Source organism: Bombina bombina, chromosome 3 (genome assembly GCF_027579735.1).
Source record: "Bombina bombina isolate aBomBom1 chromosome 3, aBomBom1.pri, whole genome shotgun sequence".
NCBI classification, from domain to species: Eukaryota; Metazoa; Chordata; class Amphibia; order Anura; family Bombinatoridae; genus Bombina; species Bombina bombina.
In genome coordinates this window covers 413183959-413203757 of record NC_069501.1, presented here as the reverse complement: position 1 = coordinate 413203757, position 19799 = coordinate 413183959, and the positions used below count along the sequence as shown (strand labels likewise).

Below are 19799 nucleotides of genomic sequence, written 5' to 3'. Positions count from 1 at the left end.
AAACCGCTCCCTCGACCTTGGGGACTGACTGCCATAAGTCCTTTCTGGGGTCGACCATAGGAAACAATTTTTTAAATATGGGGGGAGGGACGAAAGGAATACCGGGCCTTTCCCATTCTTTATTAACAATGTCCGCCACCCGCTTGGGTATAGGAAAAGCTTCTGGGAGCCCCGGCACCTCTAGGAACTTGTCCATTTTACATAGTTTCTCTGGGATGACTAAATTTTCACAATCATCCAGAGTGGATAATACCTCCTTAAGCAAAATGCGGAGATGTTCCAATTTAAATTTAAATGTAATCACATCAGATTCAGCCTGCTGAGAAATGTTCCCTAAATCAGTAATTTCTCCCTCAGACAAAACCTCCCTGGCCCCCTCAGATTGGGTTAGGGGCCCTTCAGAGATATTAATATCAGCGTCGTCATGCTCTTCAGTAACTAAAACAGAGCAGCCACGCTTACGCTGACAAGGGTTCATTTTGGCTAAAATGTTTTTGACAGAATTATCCATTACAGCCGTTAATTGTTGCATAGTAAGGAGTATTGGCGCGCTAGATGTACTAGGGGCCTCCTGAGTGGGCAAGACTCGTGTAGACGAAGGAGGGAATGATGCAGTACCATGCTTACTCCCCTCACTTGAGGAATCATCTTGGGCATCATTGTCATTATCACATAAATCACATTTATTTAAATGAATAGGAATTCTGGCTTCCCCACATTCAGAACACAGTCTATCTGGTAGTTCAGACATGTTAAACAGGCATAAACTTGATCAGAAAGTACAAAAAACGTTTTAAAATAAAACCGTTACTGTCACTTTAAATTTTAAACTGAACACACTTTATTACTGCAATTGCGAAAAAACATGAAGGAATTGTTCAAAATTCACCAAATTTTCACCACAGCGTCTTAAAGCCTTGAAAATATTGCACACCAATTTTGGAAGCTTTAACCCTTAAAATAACGGAACCGGAGCCGTTTTAAGCTTTAAACCCCTTTACAGTCCCTGGTATCTGCTTTGCTGAGACCCAACCAAACCCAAAGGGGAATACGATACCAAATGACGCCTTCAGAAGTCTTTTATAAGTATCAGAGCTCCTCTCACATGCGACTGCATGCCATGCCTCTCAAAAACAAGTGCGCAACACCGGCGCGAAAATGAGACTCTGCCTATGCTTTGGGAAAGCCCCTAAAGAATAAGGTGTCTAAAACAGTGCCTGCCGATATTATTAAATCAAAATACCCAGAATAAATGATTCCTCAAGGCTAAATAAGTGTTAATATCAATCGATTTAGCCCAAAAAAAGTCTACAGTTTAAATAAGCCCTTGTGAAGCCCTTATTTACAATCGTAATAAACATGGCTTACCGGATCCCATAGGGAAAATGACAGCTTCCAGCATTACATCGTCTTGTTAGAATGTGTCATACCTCAAGCAGCAAGAGACTGCAAACTGTTCCCCCAACTGAAGTTAATTGCTCTCAACAGTCCTGTGTGGAACAGCCATGGATTTTAGTTACGGTTGCTAAAATCATTTTCCTCATACAAACAGAATTCTTCATCTCTTTTCTGTTTCTGAGTAAATAGTACGTACCAGCACTATTTGAAAATAACAAACTCTTGATTGAATAATGAAAAACTACAGTTAAACACTAAAAAACTCTAAGCCATCTCCGTGGAGATGTTGCCTGTACAACGGCAAAGAGAATGACTGGGGTAGGCGGAGCCTAGGAGGGATCATGTGACCAGCTTTGCTGGGCTCTTTGCCATTTCCTGTTGGGGAAGAGAATATCCCACAAGTAAGGATGACGCCGTGGACCGGACACACCTATGTTGGAGAAAAAATTGCTGTCCAGAGTCCTGAACCTAAAAAACTAAATTTATGCTTACCTGATAAATTTCTCTCTCTTGTGGTGTATCGAGTCCACGGTTTCATCCATTACTTGTGGGATATTATCCTTCCCAACAGGAAGTGGCAAAGAGAGCACCCACAGCAGAGCTGTCTACATAGCTCCTCCCCTAACTCCACCCCCCAGTCATTCGACCGAAGGTTAGGAAGAAAAAGGAGAAACCATAGGGTGCGGTGGTGACTGTAGTCTTAATAAAAAATAATACCTGACTTAAATAGACAGGGCGGGCCGTGGACTCGATACACCACAAGAGAAAGAAATTTATCAGGAAAACATAAATTTTGTTTTCTCTTGTAAGGTGTATTGAGTCCACGGTTTCATCCATTACTTGTGGGATACCAATTCCAAAGCTTTAGGACACGGATGAAGGGAGGGACAAGACAGGTACCTAAACGGAAGGCACCACTGCTTGTAGAACCTTTCTCCCAAAAATAGCCTCTGAAGAAGCAAAAGTATCAAATTTGTAAAATTTGGAAAAAGTATGAAGCGAAGACCAAGTCGCCGCCTTACAAATCTGTTCAACAGAAGCCTCATTTTAAAAAACCCATGTGGAAGCTGCCGCTCTAGCAGAGTGAGCTGTAATCCTTTCAGGAGACTGCTGGCCAGCAGTTTCATAAGCCAAGCGGATGATGCTTTTCAGCCAAAAAGAAAGAGGTTGCCGTAGCCTTTTGACCTCTCCGCTTTCTAGAATAGACAACAAACAATGAAGATGTTTGACGAAATTCTTTAGTTGCTTGCAAGTAGAACTTTAAAGCACGAACCACATCTAGATTGAGCAACAGACGTTCCTTCTTGGAAGAAGGATTAGAACACAGAGAAGGAACAACAATTTCCTGGTTGATGTTCCTATTAGAAACAACCTTAGGAAGGAATCCAGTTTTGGTACGCAAAACCACCTTATCAGCATGGAAAACAAGATAGGGTGAATAACACTGTAAAGCAGACAACTCAAACTCTTTGAGCCGAAGAGAAAGCTACTAAAAACAGAACTTTCCAAGATAAAAGCTTGATATCTATGGAATGCATAGGTTCAAACGGAACCCCTTGAAGAACTGAGCTTTCATGGAAGTTCCAGACTGCGCCCCAGCCCAGAAGGCTGGCATCTGTCGTTACTATAATCCGCTCTGGCCTGCGGAAACACATTCCCCTGGACAGATGGACCTGAGACAACCACCAGAGAAGAGAATCTCTGGTCTCCTGATCCAGATCTATCTCAGGAAATAAATCTGTGTAATCCCCAGTCCACTGATTGAGCATGCATAGCTGCAGTGGTCTGAGATGTAGGCGAGCAAACGGAACTATGTCCATTGCCGCTACCATTAGGCCGATTACCTCCATATACTGAGCCACTGACGGCCGAGAAATGGAATGAAGAGCTCGGCAAGAAGTTAGAAGTTTTGATTTCCTGACCTCCGTCAGAAATTTTTTCATTTCTAATGAGTCTATCAGAGTCCCTAGGAAGGAAACCCTTGTGAGAGGGGAGAGAGAACTCGTTTCTATGTTCACCCTCCACCCGTGAAGAATTTGTTTAGGATCTTGAGATGCAAGATTGGTCTGAAAGTTCCTTCTTTCTTGGGAACCACAAACAGGTTGGAGTAAAACCCTTGCCCCTGTTCCACTATTGGAACTGGGTGAATCACTCCCATGGTATGTAGGTCTTCTACACAACGTAAGAACTCCTCTCTTTTCATCTGGTTTGCAGATAATAGAGAAAAATGAAATCTCACCCTTGGGGGTGAATCTTTGAAGTCCAGAAGATATCCCTGGGAAACGATTTCTAAAGCCCAGGAATCCTGAACATCTCTTGCCCAAGCCTGAGCGAAGAGAGTAAGTCTGCCCCCCACTAGATCCTGTCCCGGATCGGGGGCTACACCTTCATGCTGTCTTGGAGGCAGCAGCAGGCTTCTTGGCCTGTTTACCCTTGTTCCAAGCCTGGTTAGGTCTCCAGACTGACTTGGCTCCAGCAAAATTTCCTTCTTGCTTCGCAATAGGGGAAGCGGGACCACCCTTGTAGTTTCGAAAGGAACGACAATTATTCTGTTTGGTCCTCATTTTATTTATTTTATCCTGAGGGAGAGTATGTCCTTTCCCTCCAGTGATATCTGAGATAATCTCCTTCAGTTCAGGCCCGAATAGGGTCTTTCCCTTGAAAGGGATATTTAACAGCTTGGATTTTGATGAAACATCAGCTGACCAGGACTTAAGCCATAACGCTCTGCGCGCCAAAATGGCAAAACCTGAGTTCTTTGCCGCTAATTTAGATAGTTGAAAAGCAGCATCTGTAATGAAAGAATTAGCTAGTTTAAGAGCTTTAATTCTATCTAAAATATCATCTAATGGGGTATCTACTTGCAGAGCCTCTTCCAGAGCCTCAAACCAAAAAGCAGCTGCAGTAGTTACGGGAACAATGCACGCAATAGGTTGGAGAAGAAAAATTTTCTTTAGGAGACCCTCCAATTTTTTATCCATAGGATCTTTGAAAGCACAACTGTCTTCAATAGGTATAGTTGTACGCTTAGCTAGAGTAGAAACAGCTCCCTCCACCTTAGGGTCAGTCTGCCACGAGTCCCCCATGGCGTCAGCTATGGGAAACATTTTCTTAAAAGATAGGAGGGGAAGCGAACAGAATACCTGGTCTATCCCACTCCTTAGTAATAATATCCGTAATCCTTTTAGGGACCGGAAAAACATCAGTGTAAACAGGCACCGCTAGGTATTTGTCCATTTTACACAATTTCTCTGGCACCACAATAGGGTCACAATCATCCAGAGTCGCTAAAACCTCTCTGAGCAGCAAACAGAGGTGTTCTAGCTTAAATTTAAATGCCGTCATATCAGAATCTGTCTGAGGGAGCGTCTTTCCTGAGTCAGAAAACTCTCCCTCAAATAGCAAATCCCTTACCCCTACTTCTGAGTCTTGTGAGGGTATATCGGATACGGCTACTAAAGCGTCAGATGGCTCTGTTCTTAACCCAGAGCTATCGCGCTTCCCCTGCAACCCTGGCAATTTAGATAAAACCTCCGAGGGTAGTATTCATAACTGCCGCCATGTCTTGCAAAGTAAAAGAATTAGACGCGCTAGATGTACCTGGCGTCTCTAGTGTGGGCGTTACTAGTTGTGACACTTGGGGAGAACTACACTATGTCACCACACTTACCTTTACACTTCCATCTTGCTGAGAACCGGCAAAGAGAATGACTGGGGGTGGAGTTAGGGGAGGAGCTATATAGACAGCTCTGCTGTGGGTGCTCTCTTTGCCACTTCCTGTTGGGAAGGAGAATATCCCACAAGTAATGGATGAAACCGTGGACTCGATACACCTTACAAGAGAAAAAGCTTAGATGCCTTCTTTTTCAAAGAAAGATAGCAAGAGAACAAAGAAAATTTGATAATAGGAGTAAATTAGAAAGTTGCTTAAAATTGCATGCTCTATCTGAATCACGAAAGAAAAAATTTGGGTTCAGTGTCCCTTTAACTAAAACAGATTCTGGTAATTTATACGGTACACACTTAAACAATCTGCTGGATATATGACAACAAATTATTACTAACTAGCGCCCTTGTAACAAATATTTACTATGAGGGCAACTGTATACTCTGGTAACTTCAAGGATTTGTATTTGAATTATTTTACACAGCCCCTATAATAATTCAAATACAATTCCACACAAGGCATAGTGCCCCTAAAATCTTACAAATGGTGGTCCATACAAGTAAAGGGACATTAAACAGCTGGGTACAAATACAGTAACTGCAGCTCTCTTTAAAGTTATTCTCTTATTTTAACTCATTACAGAATCCAGTTGGTAAAAGCTCTGCATTTTATACTGGGTGCCGCCATCTTGTATCGCACGCATTGTTGCATCTAGTGAGAAAAGGAGTGCACTTTCACAGATCTGTTATGTTATTGGCTTTTTTTTGACAGCTATAGCTTTCACTTCAGTTTAGCTCACATAATAGCGAGTGAAAGTGTTCCATTTGTGCAGTTTTTTGCATAGCTTAAAAGTTACATAACAAATATAAGCTCCAAGATGGCGGCGGCCATTGTGAAGATGCAGAGCTTCACTAAATGTAAGGGGTTAAAATAAGAGAATGACTTTGAATAGAGCTGAAGGTACAGGAGGAGAAACAATAGCATAGTGACTTATTACCATGCTACAGTAGTTTAAAATCCATTTAAAACTGTACTTTCAATTAAAGGGATATGAAACCTATTTCTTCACGATTCAGATACAGCATACAATTTAAAAAAAAAAAAAAATATTACAATTTACCAGTGGTAGGTAGGCCCAGGGACATGCATGTATATAAAGCTCCTTATGGCGGCTGTTTTTGCAGGAATGATTTTAACAATGTTATGCATTGTAGAAACACTGTTGCCAACTAGGGCTTATAAGCATAACTGCAGCCATGTAGGTCTGCAGATACATGCACGGAAGTAAAATTTGATAAGTAAACTGGAATTTTTTTTTAAAACTGATGCTCTAGCTGAAAAAAAAATGTGGGGGATTTAAGTCCCTTTAAGCAAGCAGCATCCATTCCCTGAATTTTTACCTCATGGATTCATTGATGTTTTTATTCTCTTTGACAGATGTCTCTGTCCATCCAATAAAGTTGTTTTCTTTGCTGAACTGGTCAACCTCCTCTTTAGTCACTGCCCATGGAGAAAGGTCACACTGCAAAGGGAAAAGAAAACTAGTTTAACTATGGCAACAAATTGAGTATGTTCACCAACAGCAAATAGAACATAAGATAGAAGCACATAAATGGACATAAAAGTGTGTGTGTTAGACCTTCAGTGGATGTGGATTTAGAGAGTTCTAACTGCTTCTTACAAACTCTGTGAAAAAACTTGTTGACTAGTTGCCTCCAAAATTAAAAGCTGTAGATTATCACATAATACAAATTAGCCTACCATCAACCTCAAAAGGTTAAGTAAATTAATCCGTACAAAAGAAACATAAGGGGAAAACCTAGGTTCCAACATGGCCGTACCCATTATTTTGCAGAAACCTAGTGTAAATGAGAAAGCTAACAAATTTCGGAGTTCATTTACAAAAGTGGACAAAATAAGTAATATATATAAAGCAAAGTTTTATTTATACATATATCATATACACAATCCCATAGTGTTTTTTTTCCTTTAAAGCTGTTTATATTGATTTTGAAGATAACAGGAAGTTCATGTCTGTGTGCAACCGGTCCTTAACCACTTCAGTGCTGATCTGTTTCACACCCCTGTGCTGTTTTTAGTTGTTTGGCCTGGCCCTTACTGCATTTACACATTTTTTTTTCTCAGCAATTAGCTTTTATTGAAAATTACTTAAGTCTGTAGAAATACCATAATATGGGAAATACCATATAGCAAATTGAAGCACTATTTACTACATAAAACACATTTTGCATCAGTTCACACCAAAACACCAACATTTGTGATTCTATAAAAAGGGGTTGATTTATGCTGCTTCCAACACACTCCGATCAGGTCCGCCTGAAGCGGAAGTTAAGAAGCAGCGGTCTCGAATGACGGCGTTTCCGGTGAGAAGGCGGAGCTAAAGTTCATGCTGCTCCATGTCGGCGTGTAGCCGGCGAAAGAAATTCAAAGCCTTCATTCTTTGCCCCATTTCTGTCGGACTATGGGGGCCAGTAGCTGGGCATAATAACGCCAGCTGGAAAGGAAACCTATAAGGCTGTATTTGCCTGAGGGCATGACCGCTGCTGAGCAATTATTCAAGAAGAAAAAGTTAACAACCAGATATTAAGATGTTGCTGATATCGTACATTGAGGCTAAGAAAATCACTTACTAGACTCCCTGTTTGCTCCTGTGGCCGGAGCTCTGTCTGAGGTGAGGAGGAGCTCAAGATCCGCAAAAGGTGGATGGTCGGAGTGGTGGAGGTGTTGCCTCGGAGTAGTAGCGTCATCGGAAGACGCGGATCCTCCTGTCGCTGGATTACAGATGCGCTGAGGAAGTGAGAGTGGTGACTACGCGGAGGGATCTGGAAATCGCGCTCCCCTGGGGCAGTAGAGTCAAGGTGCCGATGGTAGCAGCAGCGCCAAGTTTTCTATGGCCAGTTAAGGTGACGGCACAGATCTTTCAGGAATAGTGCTGCCGAACAAGGGTATTCCAGCCGTCGCTTCCCGGTCCAGAGGAGGTAGCGTATTGGTGGTTCATTGCTTATTCCATATTGATTGTTTGTGGCACTAACTGTCTCTTGAACCACTCGTGTCCTGGTGATCTTGATATGTCTCCGACCCCCTGAAGGAGGCGGGTGACTGGAAAATCAGTTTGAAGTGACTCTGAGACATTTCTATACCGTGTAGGGGATACTGGAGGACTTCCCATTAAAATTTAAAACTTGGCTTGCTGATAAAGCTGAGGTTGTGTAATAGCCCAGCAGGGCTTTTTGTTTATTTAAGTATAATCAGAGACATGGTCTAAACAGGCTAAGCCCTGACGGACATTAATTGACACTGTTGCTGGACTAAAAGTCGCTGCTAGACCGAGGGGATTAGGATTGTTTTAAAAAAAAAAAAAAAAAAAAAGGAAAAAAAGGAGACGAAGTTTATGATGATTGTTTCATCTTTATAGTGGTAATATCAAGTAGTCTGCTGATGTTATTGTGTGTCTAGATATACTTCCTTAAGTTAAGACTTCTGCAGAAAGGATCATGTGAGGGGTACTTATTGGTTATCGCTTTGAATATTCCTATTTGCTGAGTCTGATCACAGAAGAGTGGGTATCAATAGGTTGTTCTAAGATTGGAGTCTAAATTAAATCTTTTTTTTCTATGTATATATAGGTCATTGGCCTTAAGCACTATACACTGATCGTATTCTCACATTTTTGAGTAAAGGCATTATCATGAAGATAATGAAGTACTAGTCACATAGAACACAAAAAAAAAATAAAAAAAAAAAATATATACACACTTATATATCACAAATTTAAAATTAGTTTTATTTTTGTTGTTTTCATTTTTTTACACAGGAAGTTATTTATTTTATTTTTTTTTCAGATCACTTCACACGAGGGTCTTTTTTTTTTATTCGGGTTTTTTGAAGTTCACTACATGGAAAAATTTGTAACACTTGGTAAAAATAATTCGCCCAAAATGCCTGTGAAAGCCAGGGAAAAAAGAAATAATAATAAATTGGGCGACTCCAATCCAGATATGTCAGCAGACAGTGTACCAGCTCTTATTGATACCCAGGTATTAATCGGGCAACTCACTGCTATTTTTTCCCCTCAATTTGAGGAAATTAAAAAAGAATTAGGAACTATCTCTACAGAGATGATGACACTGTCTGCTGAGGTCAAGTTATTCTCTGTAAGAATGGGGGAAGCGGATAGTAGAATCTCCTCAGTTGAAGACAGACTGACTACTCAAGAAAATGTAATCCAATCACAGCAGGTCAAACTAAATAATATGCAATTGCGCCTGGAGGATCTCGAAGATCGCTCCAGGCGGAATAACATAAGGATTATTGGTTTACCGGAATCCCTCGAGTTTGACGATCTCATTAAATTTACTTCTTTTACGCTCCCGCAGGCTATTGGTTTTCCAGCTCATGTGCTCCCCTTAGCAATTGAAAGGGCGCACAGAGTCGGCCCTAAGAGAAACTCTACCTCAGGGTCGGTTAAACCTAGGATGTGTGTCTTTAAGGTACTCAAATTTCAGGATAAGCTGGAGATTCTGAAGCTTTTTAAAAAAGCTGATACCCTGAGATTTGCGAACAGCAAGATTTTGCTGTTTCAAGACTTCTCCGCCGAGACATCTGCGCGGAGAAGAATGATGGCACCTTTTTGCTCACAGTTAATCGGTAAAGGGATAAGAGCAAGTTTATTCTATCCGGCCAAAATTATAGTTGAAAATAAAGGATCTAAATTTATATTCAATGAAGTCTCAGAAATCCAAGAATTTATGAAAAGCCTAGAAATTTAAGCTAATCCAGAAAGACAGTAACTAGTATGAAGGTGCGGAAGATAGCGCACTTATATGAGAATTGTATAATATGTTTGTTCTTTTTATTTCTTATCAAATATTATTTGATTTTTAGCACAGATATGTTTAATCTATGTTTTTTGTTGTGTATTAATTCACAAAGAGTCAGGAATCTGTCTCTAGAGAGAGCTATTGTAATCTGTGTTAAGAGTTACGTTTTTAAGTCCTTTTTTTTTTTTTTTTTTTTCTCTCTCTTCTTTCTTCCTCCCCCCCCCGCTGTTGCCCACCCGTACCTTTTTTGTTCAGGGCTATATTTCCTCCCCCGAGTAAACGTAAACTAGTTATTAAAACACTAGCTAAAGAAAAACCAGGGTTAGTATTCCTACAAGAAACCCACCTAGATGGGGCGGAAGCCGCTAAGCTTAGAACAAAATGGGTTGGTAAAGTAATCTCTTCCTCCGGCCCCCATAAACAACGAGGAGTCGCAGTTTTATTGCATAAAGATTTAGAATACAAAATTATTAACGTAGAGATAGATCCCGCAGCTAGATATATTTTGCTTCAAGTAATGATCAGTAGTGTAAAATATATTTTTTGTAATATATATGCCCCTAATAAGTTTTCATCTCAATTTTGGGAGCTGATCCAGAACAAAATATTTCCATATCAAAGGGAAAATCTTATTTTATGTGGAGATTTTAATATGACGATATGTCCAGAATTAGATCGTTTTTCAAATAAGAACACTGCAGAATATAAGAGAAATGCGAAGTATTTTAAAAAATGCTGTAACAAATTTAGCTTGACTGATATTTGGCGAATACAGAATCCACAAACACGAGCTTTCACGTGTGAGTCAAAGGCTCATAGGACATTCTCAAGGATTGATCTTTTTTTAATATCAGAATCATTATCGGTATATCCAGTTAGTGCAGGGATTGGTGAGTTTATGGTATCCGATCACGCTATTATTTCGTTGACATTCACAGGAGTAGGAGAGACCAGGGTTAGTGTACCATTTTTTTCTTTTCCCCGATTCTTATATACTAGTCCTAGGTTTATATCTAGGATGAGAACTATATGGAATGACTATGTGTTATGTAACTCTGACTACAAGAATAAATTAGAGATTTATTGGGAGGCAGCCAAGGCAGTAATGCGTGGAGAGATTATTGCCTATATGAGTAGATGCTCCAAAAAGAGGAAGGAGCAGGAACTTCTATTAGCTAATAATGTTAAGATGGCCTATAGCAAGGTTAATATTGATCCCTCTCCGATGAACTGGTATGCATATTTGGAGGCCAGAAAGGAAAGGGACGTGTTCTTAAAGCAAAAATCTCAAGAAGAAGAGATGAGGCTTAGCTTAAAGTATAAGAGTTTCCATGGTTGTTCCGCAAAACACCTGGCGTGTCTAGTTAAGAACAGGAAAAAAAAAAACTTTATTGCAGTTATCAAGAATAGGGAAAATCGTTTCTTCAAATCAATAGAGATCAGCCAAGTGTTCCATAACTATTACCAGCAACTGTATGCGTCGGTTTCTGTAAGCCAGCATAATCAAGATATTTTCTGGTCGAAGGTTAGTACCCCCAAGATTCAAACGGAAGAATTGGTAGTGCTAAATCAACCTGTAAATAAAGAGGAGATATGTAAAGCAATTGATGGCCTTAAATTCAATAAAGCAGCTGGCCCAGACGGGCTGCCAGCTGAATTTTATAAATCGCTTAAAGATGAATTAGTTCAGTTTTTAGTGGAATTATTTAATAATTATTATCTGTCCGATAACAGTATATCGGGAGGGTTTGTAGAGGCAAACATTTCTCTCATACTTAAAAAAGGAAAAAACCCTGAGGATCTGGCTTCTTATAGGCCTATATCAGTGCTTAACACTGATTACAAAATAATGGCCGGTATTATTGCAGCTCGGCTTGGCCGATGTTTACAGAATGTAATTCACCCAGTTCAGACAGGATTTATGTCATCTAGAAGCTCATCTAAGAATATTCGTAAGGTAATTGCATTTCTTGATTATGCGTGGAACTCAGAGCAGAGCATTAATAATTCGGTAACTCGCGATTCAGCAGTTCTGACTCTAGACGCTGTCAAGGCGTTTGATTCCATCGTCTGGGAGCATCTATTTCGATCATTAATTAATTTTGGATTTGCTGGTAATTTTATTCAATATATTAGCAAAGTTTACTCAAAACCTAGATCATTTTTGCTGATAAATGGTATCCAGTCACAAGAGATTATTTTACAACGTGGCACTAGGCAGGGCTGTCCGCTGTCCCCCCTTCTTTTTAATCTAGCGATAGAACCCTTGGCAATTCGATTCCGAGATATACTAACTGGTATATCACTTGGCGCTAATCGTTTGAAGTCACTATTATATGCAGATGACATCCTGCTATTTGTGGATAACGCTCATCTAACCATTCCAGTAATTGTACAAATACTTGCTGAATTTAGCTCATTCTCGGGCTACCTAGTTAATCTAGATAAAAGCGAACTCATGTATGTGGGCGAAAGGCTTCCCTATATGGGGATTATCCCATTTAAAGTTGTGAATGTAGTTAAATATTTAGGGTTAGAATTACATAGAAATCCGAAATTATGGTACGCAGCAAATTATTCATCTTTATTTGAAAAAATTAAATTGGATCTTCAGCTCTGGGCATCTTATCCATTGTCTATCTCTGCTAAGGTAAACTTAATAAAAATGATTATCTTCCCACGACTCTTATATATGGTGCAAAATTTACCTATTTTCATATCTAATCTAGATACAAAGAAGCTTTATAGCTATTTTTCCAAATTTATATGGAAAGAAAAAAAAAACGAGAATAGCTTTAGCTAAGCTTATGCAGAAGAAAAATATGGGGGGCCTGGCTCTGCCCAATATTAAGCTATATAATATCGTGGCCATGGTAAAGTTTGCTTTAGACTGGATCACTGAAACTAATCTCATTGCAGTAGGACAGGAAGAGGCGTTCTATATACGTCCTTTTTCATTAAAAGCCATCTTACATTGTAAACCGAAACAACTTCCGTCTAATATCTGTAGAATGATGTCATTTAAAAACATTGTTATAGCATGGTATAAGTTCTGTGGCTGTTTAGGTATAGATTCTACCTTTTCAGATTTTCTCCCCATCCAGGGTAATCCGCAATTTACCCCGGGTATTCATCAAAAGATATTTAAATCTTGGGCAGATAAAGGTTTACTTTATGTAAAACAAGTGATGGATGAAGACTGTCAGGTGCATACATCGGAATATATATTTCAAGCTTATGCGTTGCCCAGATCAGATATGTATGCCTATTTTCAGATACGACATTATACATATAGTCAGAATTGGCAGGCTGGGAATATGATAGCGTGGTCGGATATTAAAAGTTTAATTCAAAAATTTAAGTCGGGAAACACATCCATCTCTTTGATGTATGATATCATGCTTTCAAAGCAAAGTGAAAAGTATTTGGATGGGATAAGTAAGTGGTTGTGCCCATCTATTCCGGGAACTGATAATGACAGGATTATCCTGAGTTTTAAGATGCTGAATCAATGTAGATTATCTATGAGCTGGAAAGAGTCACACGTGAAGTTGCTGAATAATTATTATTTATATCCATCTAAAATTCAAAAGTTTTTCCCTACTAGTTCAGGGAACTGTCCACGATGCTCCAAGTCTAGAGCGGATCTATTCCATATGTTCTGGTGGTGTCCCAAATTAAATCAACTATGGCTTAAAATCTGTTTCTGGCTTGGTGCTCTCTATGGTGTAAATGTCTCACCTTACAAAATGTAGTTTTATTATTTCCCTCAGCTAACAATAGTTCTCCTCGTTTGATTCATATATTTAATACAATTATTCTTGCAGTTCGCCACCTTATCCTTAAGAATTGGAAGGCGAGTAGAGTTCCAAGCTTATCAACAGTCCAAAAAGAAATACAAGAACAAATTATCTTTGAATCATTTCATCTTCAAGATGCTTCAGAGAAGAGGATTGAGGACTTTCTTATTGGATGGCTTCCAATTATTAAGTCTTATTCTCTTCCGGTGCAGAGACAGATTCTTTATCCATTTCGCTTGTCCATAAGCTTTGCAGAATTAGTCCTATTGAATAAATTTCCGGCCTCCTGGTTAGCGTAGGAATACAGTGCCAACGATGTTAAGGGTGTTAGGCGCGGGTACGGTGGGAGGGGGTCTTGGAAAGAATTTTTTTTTCTCTCTTCCCTCTTTCTTCTTTTTTCTTTCTTTTCTTCGGTTTTTGTCTTATTATAAATTTTAGTTATTGTTTGTTGCATGTACATGTATATATAATGGATGTCTTGCGATCTTATGTTTAATGTATATCTTGTGGAGATCTATCTAATAAAAAAAAAAGATGTTATAAAAAAAAAAAAGAAGCAGCGGTCTCTGAGGAGGCAGACAAAAATCAGCACGATCGGATACGATCGGGTTGATTGACACCCCCTGCTAGCAGCCGATTGGCGGCGAATGTGCAGGGGGCAGCATTGCAATGATAAATGTCGGCTACAGCGGATCATGTCCGCTCGCACTTTGATAATTTGGCCCCAAAGAGAGAAACTCTCTGCCAGGAACAAACAACCGGTCAGTAGCTTGTTCTATGGAGAGTTACCACCTAGGAGCAGCCTCTTTTAGCCGAGTTGTGCTTTTAACAGAGGTAAACTTTCCTGAAGTATATCAGTCTGATATCAGTCTGATCCTGCCAAATAAGGTCAGTCCAAAAAATACCAGGCAATTCTCCTCTGAACAAGGAACTGTCAGTGTGCCAGGAATCAGACTGAGACAAGAAGTGCAAATATAATCACACCTTTATTAATAGCAAAAAATAATAACAAGTCAACAAGTCAAATAACAAACCAGGAATCAAAACCAGAACTGGTCGTCAGACGAGCCGAGTCAGGAACCAAAGCGAATAGCAAGACGAGCCGGAATCAGGAACAAGCCAGGGATCAGGAACCAGGAGGAACGTCAGACAGCCAGGTAATACACAGGAGCTCTCACAAACAGGTCTGAGACAACGCAAGGGCAAAACATACTGAACAGAGGCCCTTTAAATGATAAGTGATGACATCACAATTCTGAGAATGCATCCTGTCTCACACGGATGATGTACACAAGTCTGGCCATAAAAAAGTGCAGGAAACGAGCAGTATCACACAGTATGCACCAGAGTCAGGAAGAAAGGTGAGTAAAATGGCTGCCAGCAGCACATGGCAAACAAAACAGGGAAAAAAACCCTGACAGTACCCTCCCCTTCAACGACCCCTCCCCCGCGGGAGGACAAAAGGCTTATTGGGAAAACGGGCATGGAAGGCACGGAGGAGGGCGGGAGCATGAACATCAGAGGAGGGAACCCATGAACGCTCCTCCGGACCGTAGCCCCTCCAGTGAACCAAATACTGTACGCGGTCCCTGGACATACAAGAGTCAATAATGCTGCTGACCTCATACTCCTCATGGTTGTCAACAAAGATAGGGCGGGGACGAGGCAACACAGTGGTAAACCGAATACAAACCAATGGTTTCAAGAGGGAGACATGAAAAACATTGGAGATGCGCATTGCAGGAGGAAGGTCAAGAGCGTAGGCCACAGGATTGAGCCGTCTGAGTATTCGAAAAGGACCAACATAACGGGAAGCCAGATTATTGGAAGGCACACAAAGGTTCAAGTTGCGGGAGGACAGCCAAACTCTCTCACCAACCTGGTAGGAAGGCGCGGGCAGATGCCTACGATCAGCCTTGAACTTTTGGTGCTGCATAGAACGATGAAGGCAATCCTGAATCTGCACCCACGTGGAACGGAGTTGCCGGAGATGCTCCCCCAAAGCCGGAATACCCTGAGACATGAATAAATAGGGCAACAAGGATGTTTGAAACCCATAATTCGCCATGAACGGGGATAACTTGGAGGAAGCATTAATAGCACTATTAAGAGCAAACTCTGCCCAAGGTAACAGTTCAGACCAATTATTGTGGTGATCTTGAGACATAGCAACGGAGGAACTGTTCCAGAGCTTGATTAGACTGTTCCGCAGCCCCATTGGATTGAGGGTGATATGCCGAGGAGAAGGAAAGCTGAATCCCCATTTGAGCACAAAAGGAACGCCAAAATCTGGAGACAAACTGGCTACCCCAGTCCGACACTATCTCCTTGGGTAACCCATGTAAACGGAAGACCTCCCAGGCAAAAATTGAAGCAAGCTCCTGAGCGGTAGGCAACTTCTTCAAGGGAATGCAATGTGACATTTTAGAAAAAAACGGTCAACCACCATAAGGATAACAGTATTGCCATTGGAAACAGGGAGCTCGACAATGAAGTCCATGGAAAGATGTGTCCAAGGACGCTCACCATTAGCAATAGGTTGAAGAAGACCCACAGGAAGACGTCAAGGAGTCTTATTCTGTGCACAAACTGAGCAGGAGGCAACATATGCAGCAACATCAGAACGAAGACCTGGCCACCAGAATTGTCGAGTGACAGACCAAATCATTTGGTTCTTGCCTGGGTGACCTGCGGCTTTAGGATAGTGGTAAGTGTGCAAAAGTTTAGTTCAAAGATTCTCAGGAACAAAAAACACTTACCACTAGGTTTCTCAGGAGGTGCATTGGTTTGTGCAGCCAGGATCTCCTCCCCCAAGGGAGAAGTCAAATTAGTACGTATGGTAGCCAAAATATGGTCAGGAGGTATAACTGGAGTAGGTACAGACTCCTCCTTGGACAGAGGCAAAAATTGTCGAGAGAGGGCATCAGCCCTAATATTCTTACTACCAGGCAGGTAGGAGACCACATAATTAAACCGAGACAAAAATAGCGCCCATCTGGCCTGTCGGGGCGACAAACGTTTTGCTTCAGATAGATAAGTTAAATTCTTGTGGTCAGTAAGAATGAGCACTGGCACGCTAGTCCCCTCGAGAAGATGCCTCCATTCCTTGAGTGCCAAAATTATGGCCAGTAATTCCCTGTCGCCAATTTCATAATTGCACTCCGCTGGAGACAATTTCTTAGAGAAGAAACCACACGGATGCAAGGAACCATCAGGCGTAGGACGTTGAGACAAGAGAAGTCTCAGACGCATCGACCTCAAGAACAAAAGGCAGGACAGGGTTAGGATGATCCAGAACTGGAGCGGCAGCAAAGGCAGTCTTAAGACTATCAAAGGCCTTAATGGCAGTAGGTGACCAATGGAGTGGATCATTCTCTTTACGGGTCATGTTTGTGATAGGTTTGACCAAGGAAGAAAAGTTTTTAATAAACTTTCTATAGTAATTGGCGAACCCCAAAAAACATTGAATAGACCGAAGATCAACTGGGCGAGGCCACTGTAGATAATTCGTCAGGATCCATGGAGAACCCTGCAATGGAGATAACATAACCTAGGAAGGTTACTTGACTCTGATGGAACTCACATTTCTCGAGTTTACAACAGGCCGTTCTCACTTAGTCTCTGAAGAACCCGTGTAACATCAGAACGATGAGCCTCAAGTGTGGGTGAGTGAATGAGGATGTCGTCTAAGTACACCACAACACACTGTTGCAACATATCTCGTAGGACATTGTTAATAAATTCATGGAAAACAGCAGGAGCATTACATAGGCCAAAGGGCATTACAAGATACTCATAATGCCCACTCCTGGTGTTAAATGCTGTTTTCCATTCGTGGCCCTCCTTGATCCTAACGAGATTGTACGCTCCTCTCAAATCAAGTTTAGTAAAGACCGTAGCTCCCTTGAGGCAGTCAAAGAGTTCCGTAATGAGCGTAATAGGGTAAGCATTCTTAATGGCAAGACGATTAAGACCCCTATAATCGATGCATGGTCTTAACTCGCCACCCTTTTTCTTCACAAAGAAAAAGCCAGCCCCTGCAGGAGAGCAGGATTTGCAGATGATCCCCAGCGACAGAGCATCTGCAACATACTCTTCCATAACACAATTCTCTGCAACAGACAGAGGGTAAACCCAGCCCGAGGAGGAATGACTCCGGGTTGCAGGTCTATGGCACAATTGTAAGACCGGTGAGGAGGCAACGTACCGGCACGCACCTTGTCAAAAACGTCTAGGAACTCTCAGTACTCCTCTGGCAATTGAGATACCGAAGACATGCACAAGACTTTAACTGGTTTCCAAAGACAAGTGGAAATAAATTGTGGAGACCACAACAAAATTTCGGACCTGCGCCAGTCGAGACTGGGATTGTGCTTTTGGAGCCAGGGATAACCCAGAATAACCGGAAAATGTGGATCGTTTATCACCTGGAACTGGAGGGTTTCAAAATGGAGAGCCCCAACAGCCATGGATAACGGAGCAGTTTCATGAGTAACAAGTGCGGGCTGAAGGCCGTGTAGGTCAAGACTTCAAAAGGTGGCCCTGTAACCCACAATAGAGGCAGAGCCCCTCCCTCCTAAAGGCCCTCTCCGCCGCAGAGAGACGCATGAATACCAACTGCATCGGCTCAGCAGTACCTGGTGACTCGGGACCAGGAGGCATGGGAGGAGAGGGAGGTATGGGTGGGAACGAACACGTAGGAGACAACGGAACAGGAGGCTTCCGCAAGCGCTCCTTGAAAAAGGGCCTCTCACTTAGTCTGATGTCAATTAGGATCAAAAAAGGTACCAATGCCTCGAGATCTTCTGGTAAATCTCTGGCAGCAACTTCATCTTTTATCGCATCAGAGAGCCCATTAAAGAAGGCGGCAACAAGGGCTTCATTGTTCCAACCTACCTCTGCGGCAAGCGTACGGAACTCAATGGCATACTAAGCAACAGATCTTGTACCTTGCTGAATGGACATGAGTCGTTTAGCAGCAGAGGAGGAGTGAGCCGGAACATTAAATACTCTTCGAAAGGAGGCCACAAATTCAGGGTAATTTAAATTCACAGGTTTATTAGTCTCCCACAAGGGATTAGCCCAGACAAGAGCTGTGTCAGAGAGTAACAAGGTGAGAAATCCCACCTTAGCTCTGCCAGGGAAACGCCAGAGATAACATCTCAAAGTAAATGCCCACCTGGTTCAAAAACCCTCTGCACTGATTAGGATCGCCTCCATATCGCTGAGGTAGAGGTGCAGAACCGGACATGCTCCTGGTAGGACTAGGTGCAGCAGCGGAAACAGGAGCAGCCATAACTTGCGGTACACTTTGGTCCAAATGTGCAGTGCGAGTCAGCAGGGTTTGCAGGAATAGTGCAAATTGATCCAAACGGTGATCCTGTTCATCCATCCTGGAAATTATGGCAGGTAAAGGTGGATTATTAGCACCATCAGGATTCATAGCCCTTGCGTAATGTCAGGGTGCCAGGAATCAGACTGAGACAAGAAGTGCAAAAAGAATTACACCTTTATTAATAGCAAAAAATAATAAAAAGTCCACAAGTCAAATAACAAGCCAGGAATCAAAACCAGAACTGGTAGTCAGACGAGCCGAGTCAGGAGCCAAAGCGAATAGTCAGACGAGCCAGAATCAGGAACAAGGAGAACAGCAGAGTCAGGAACAAGCCAGGAATCAGGAACCAGGAGGGACGTCAGACAGCCAGGTAATACACAGGAGCTCTCACAAACAGGTCTGAGACAACGCAAGTGCAAAGCATACTGAACAGAGGCCCTTTAAATAATAAGTGATGACATCACAATTCTGAGACTGCATCCTGTCTCACACGGATGATGTACACCAGTCTGGCCATAAAAGGAAGTGCAGGAAATGAGTAGCATCACACAGTATGCACCAGAGTCAGGAAGAGAGGTGACTAAAATGGCTGCCAGCAGCACATGGCAAACAGATCAGGGAAAAAACCCTGACAGGACCATGACAACCCCAGACAATCGTTTTGGCCTATGGGCCTCATCAGTGAGGTGCAGCCATATTCCTCTAAGCACACTGGGCAAGGAGTCCACGTCTGGTTTCCCCCATCACCCTTAGTGTCA

General features: G+C 41.8%; 1 protein-coding gene across 2 annotated transcripts in view; it reads right to left on the bottom strand.

Moving 5' to 3' along the window:
• Positions 1-19799, bottom strand: part of RAB29 (RAB29, member RAS oncogene family) — a 176541-nt gene that overhangs the window by 5134 nt on the left and 151608 nt on the right. For both annotated transcript variants that reach the window (XM_053706607.1, XM_053706608.1), the window contains one exon: positions 6466-6587. In XM_053706607.1, the coding sequence (XP_053562582.1) occupies positions 6466-6587 (122 nt within the window). The remainder of the gene's footprint in view (positions 1-6465; positions 6588-19799) is intronic.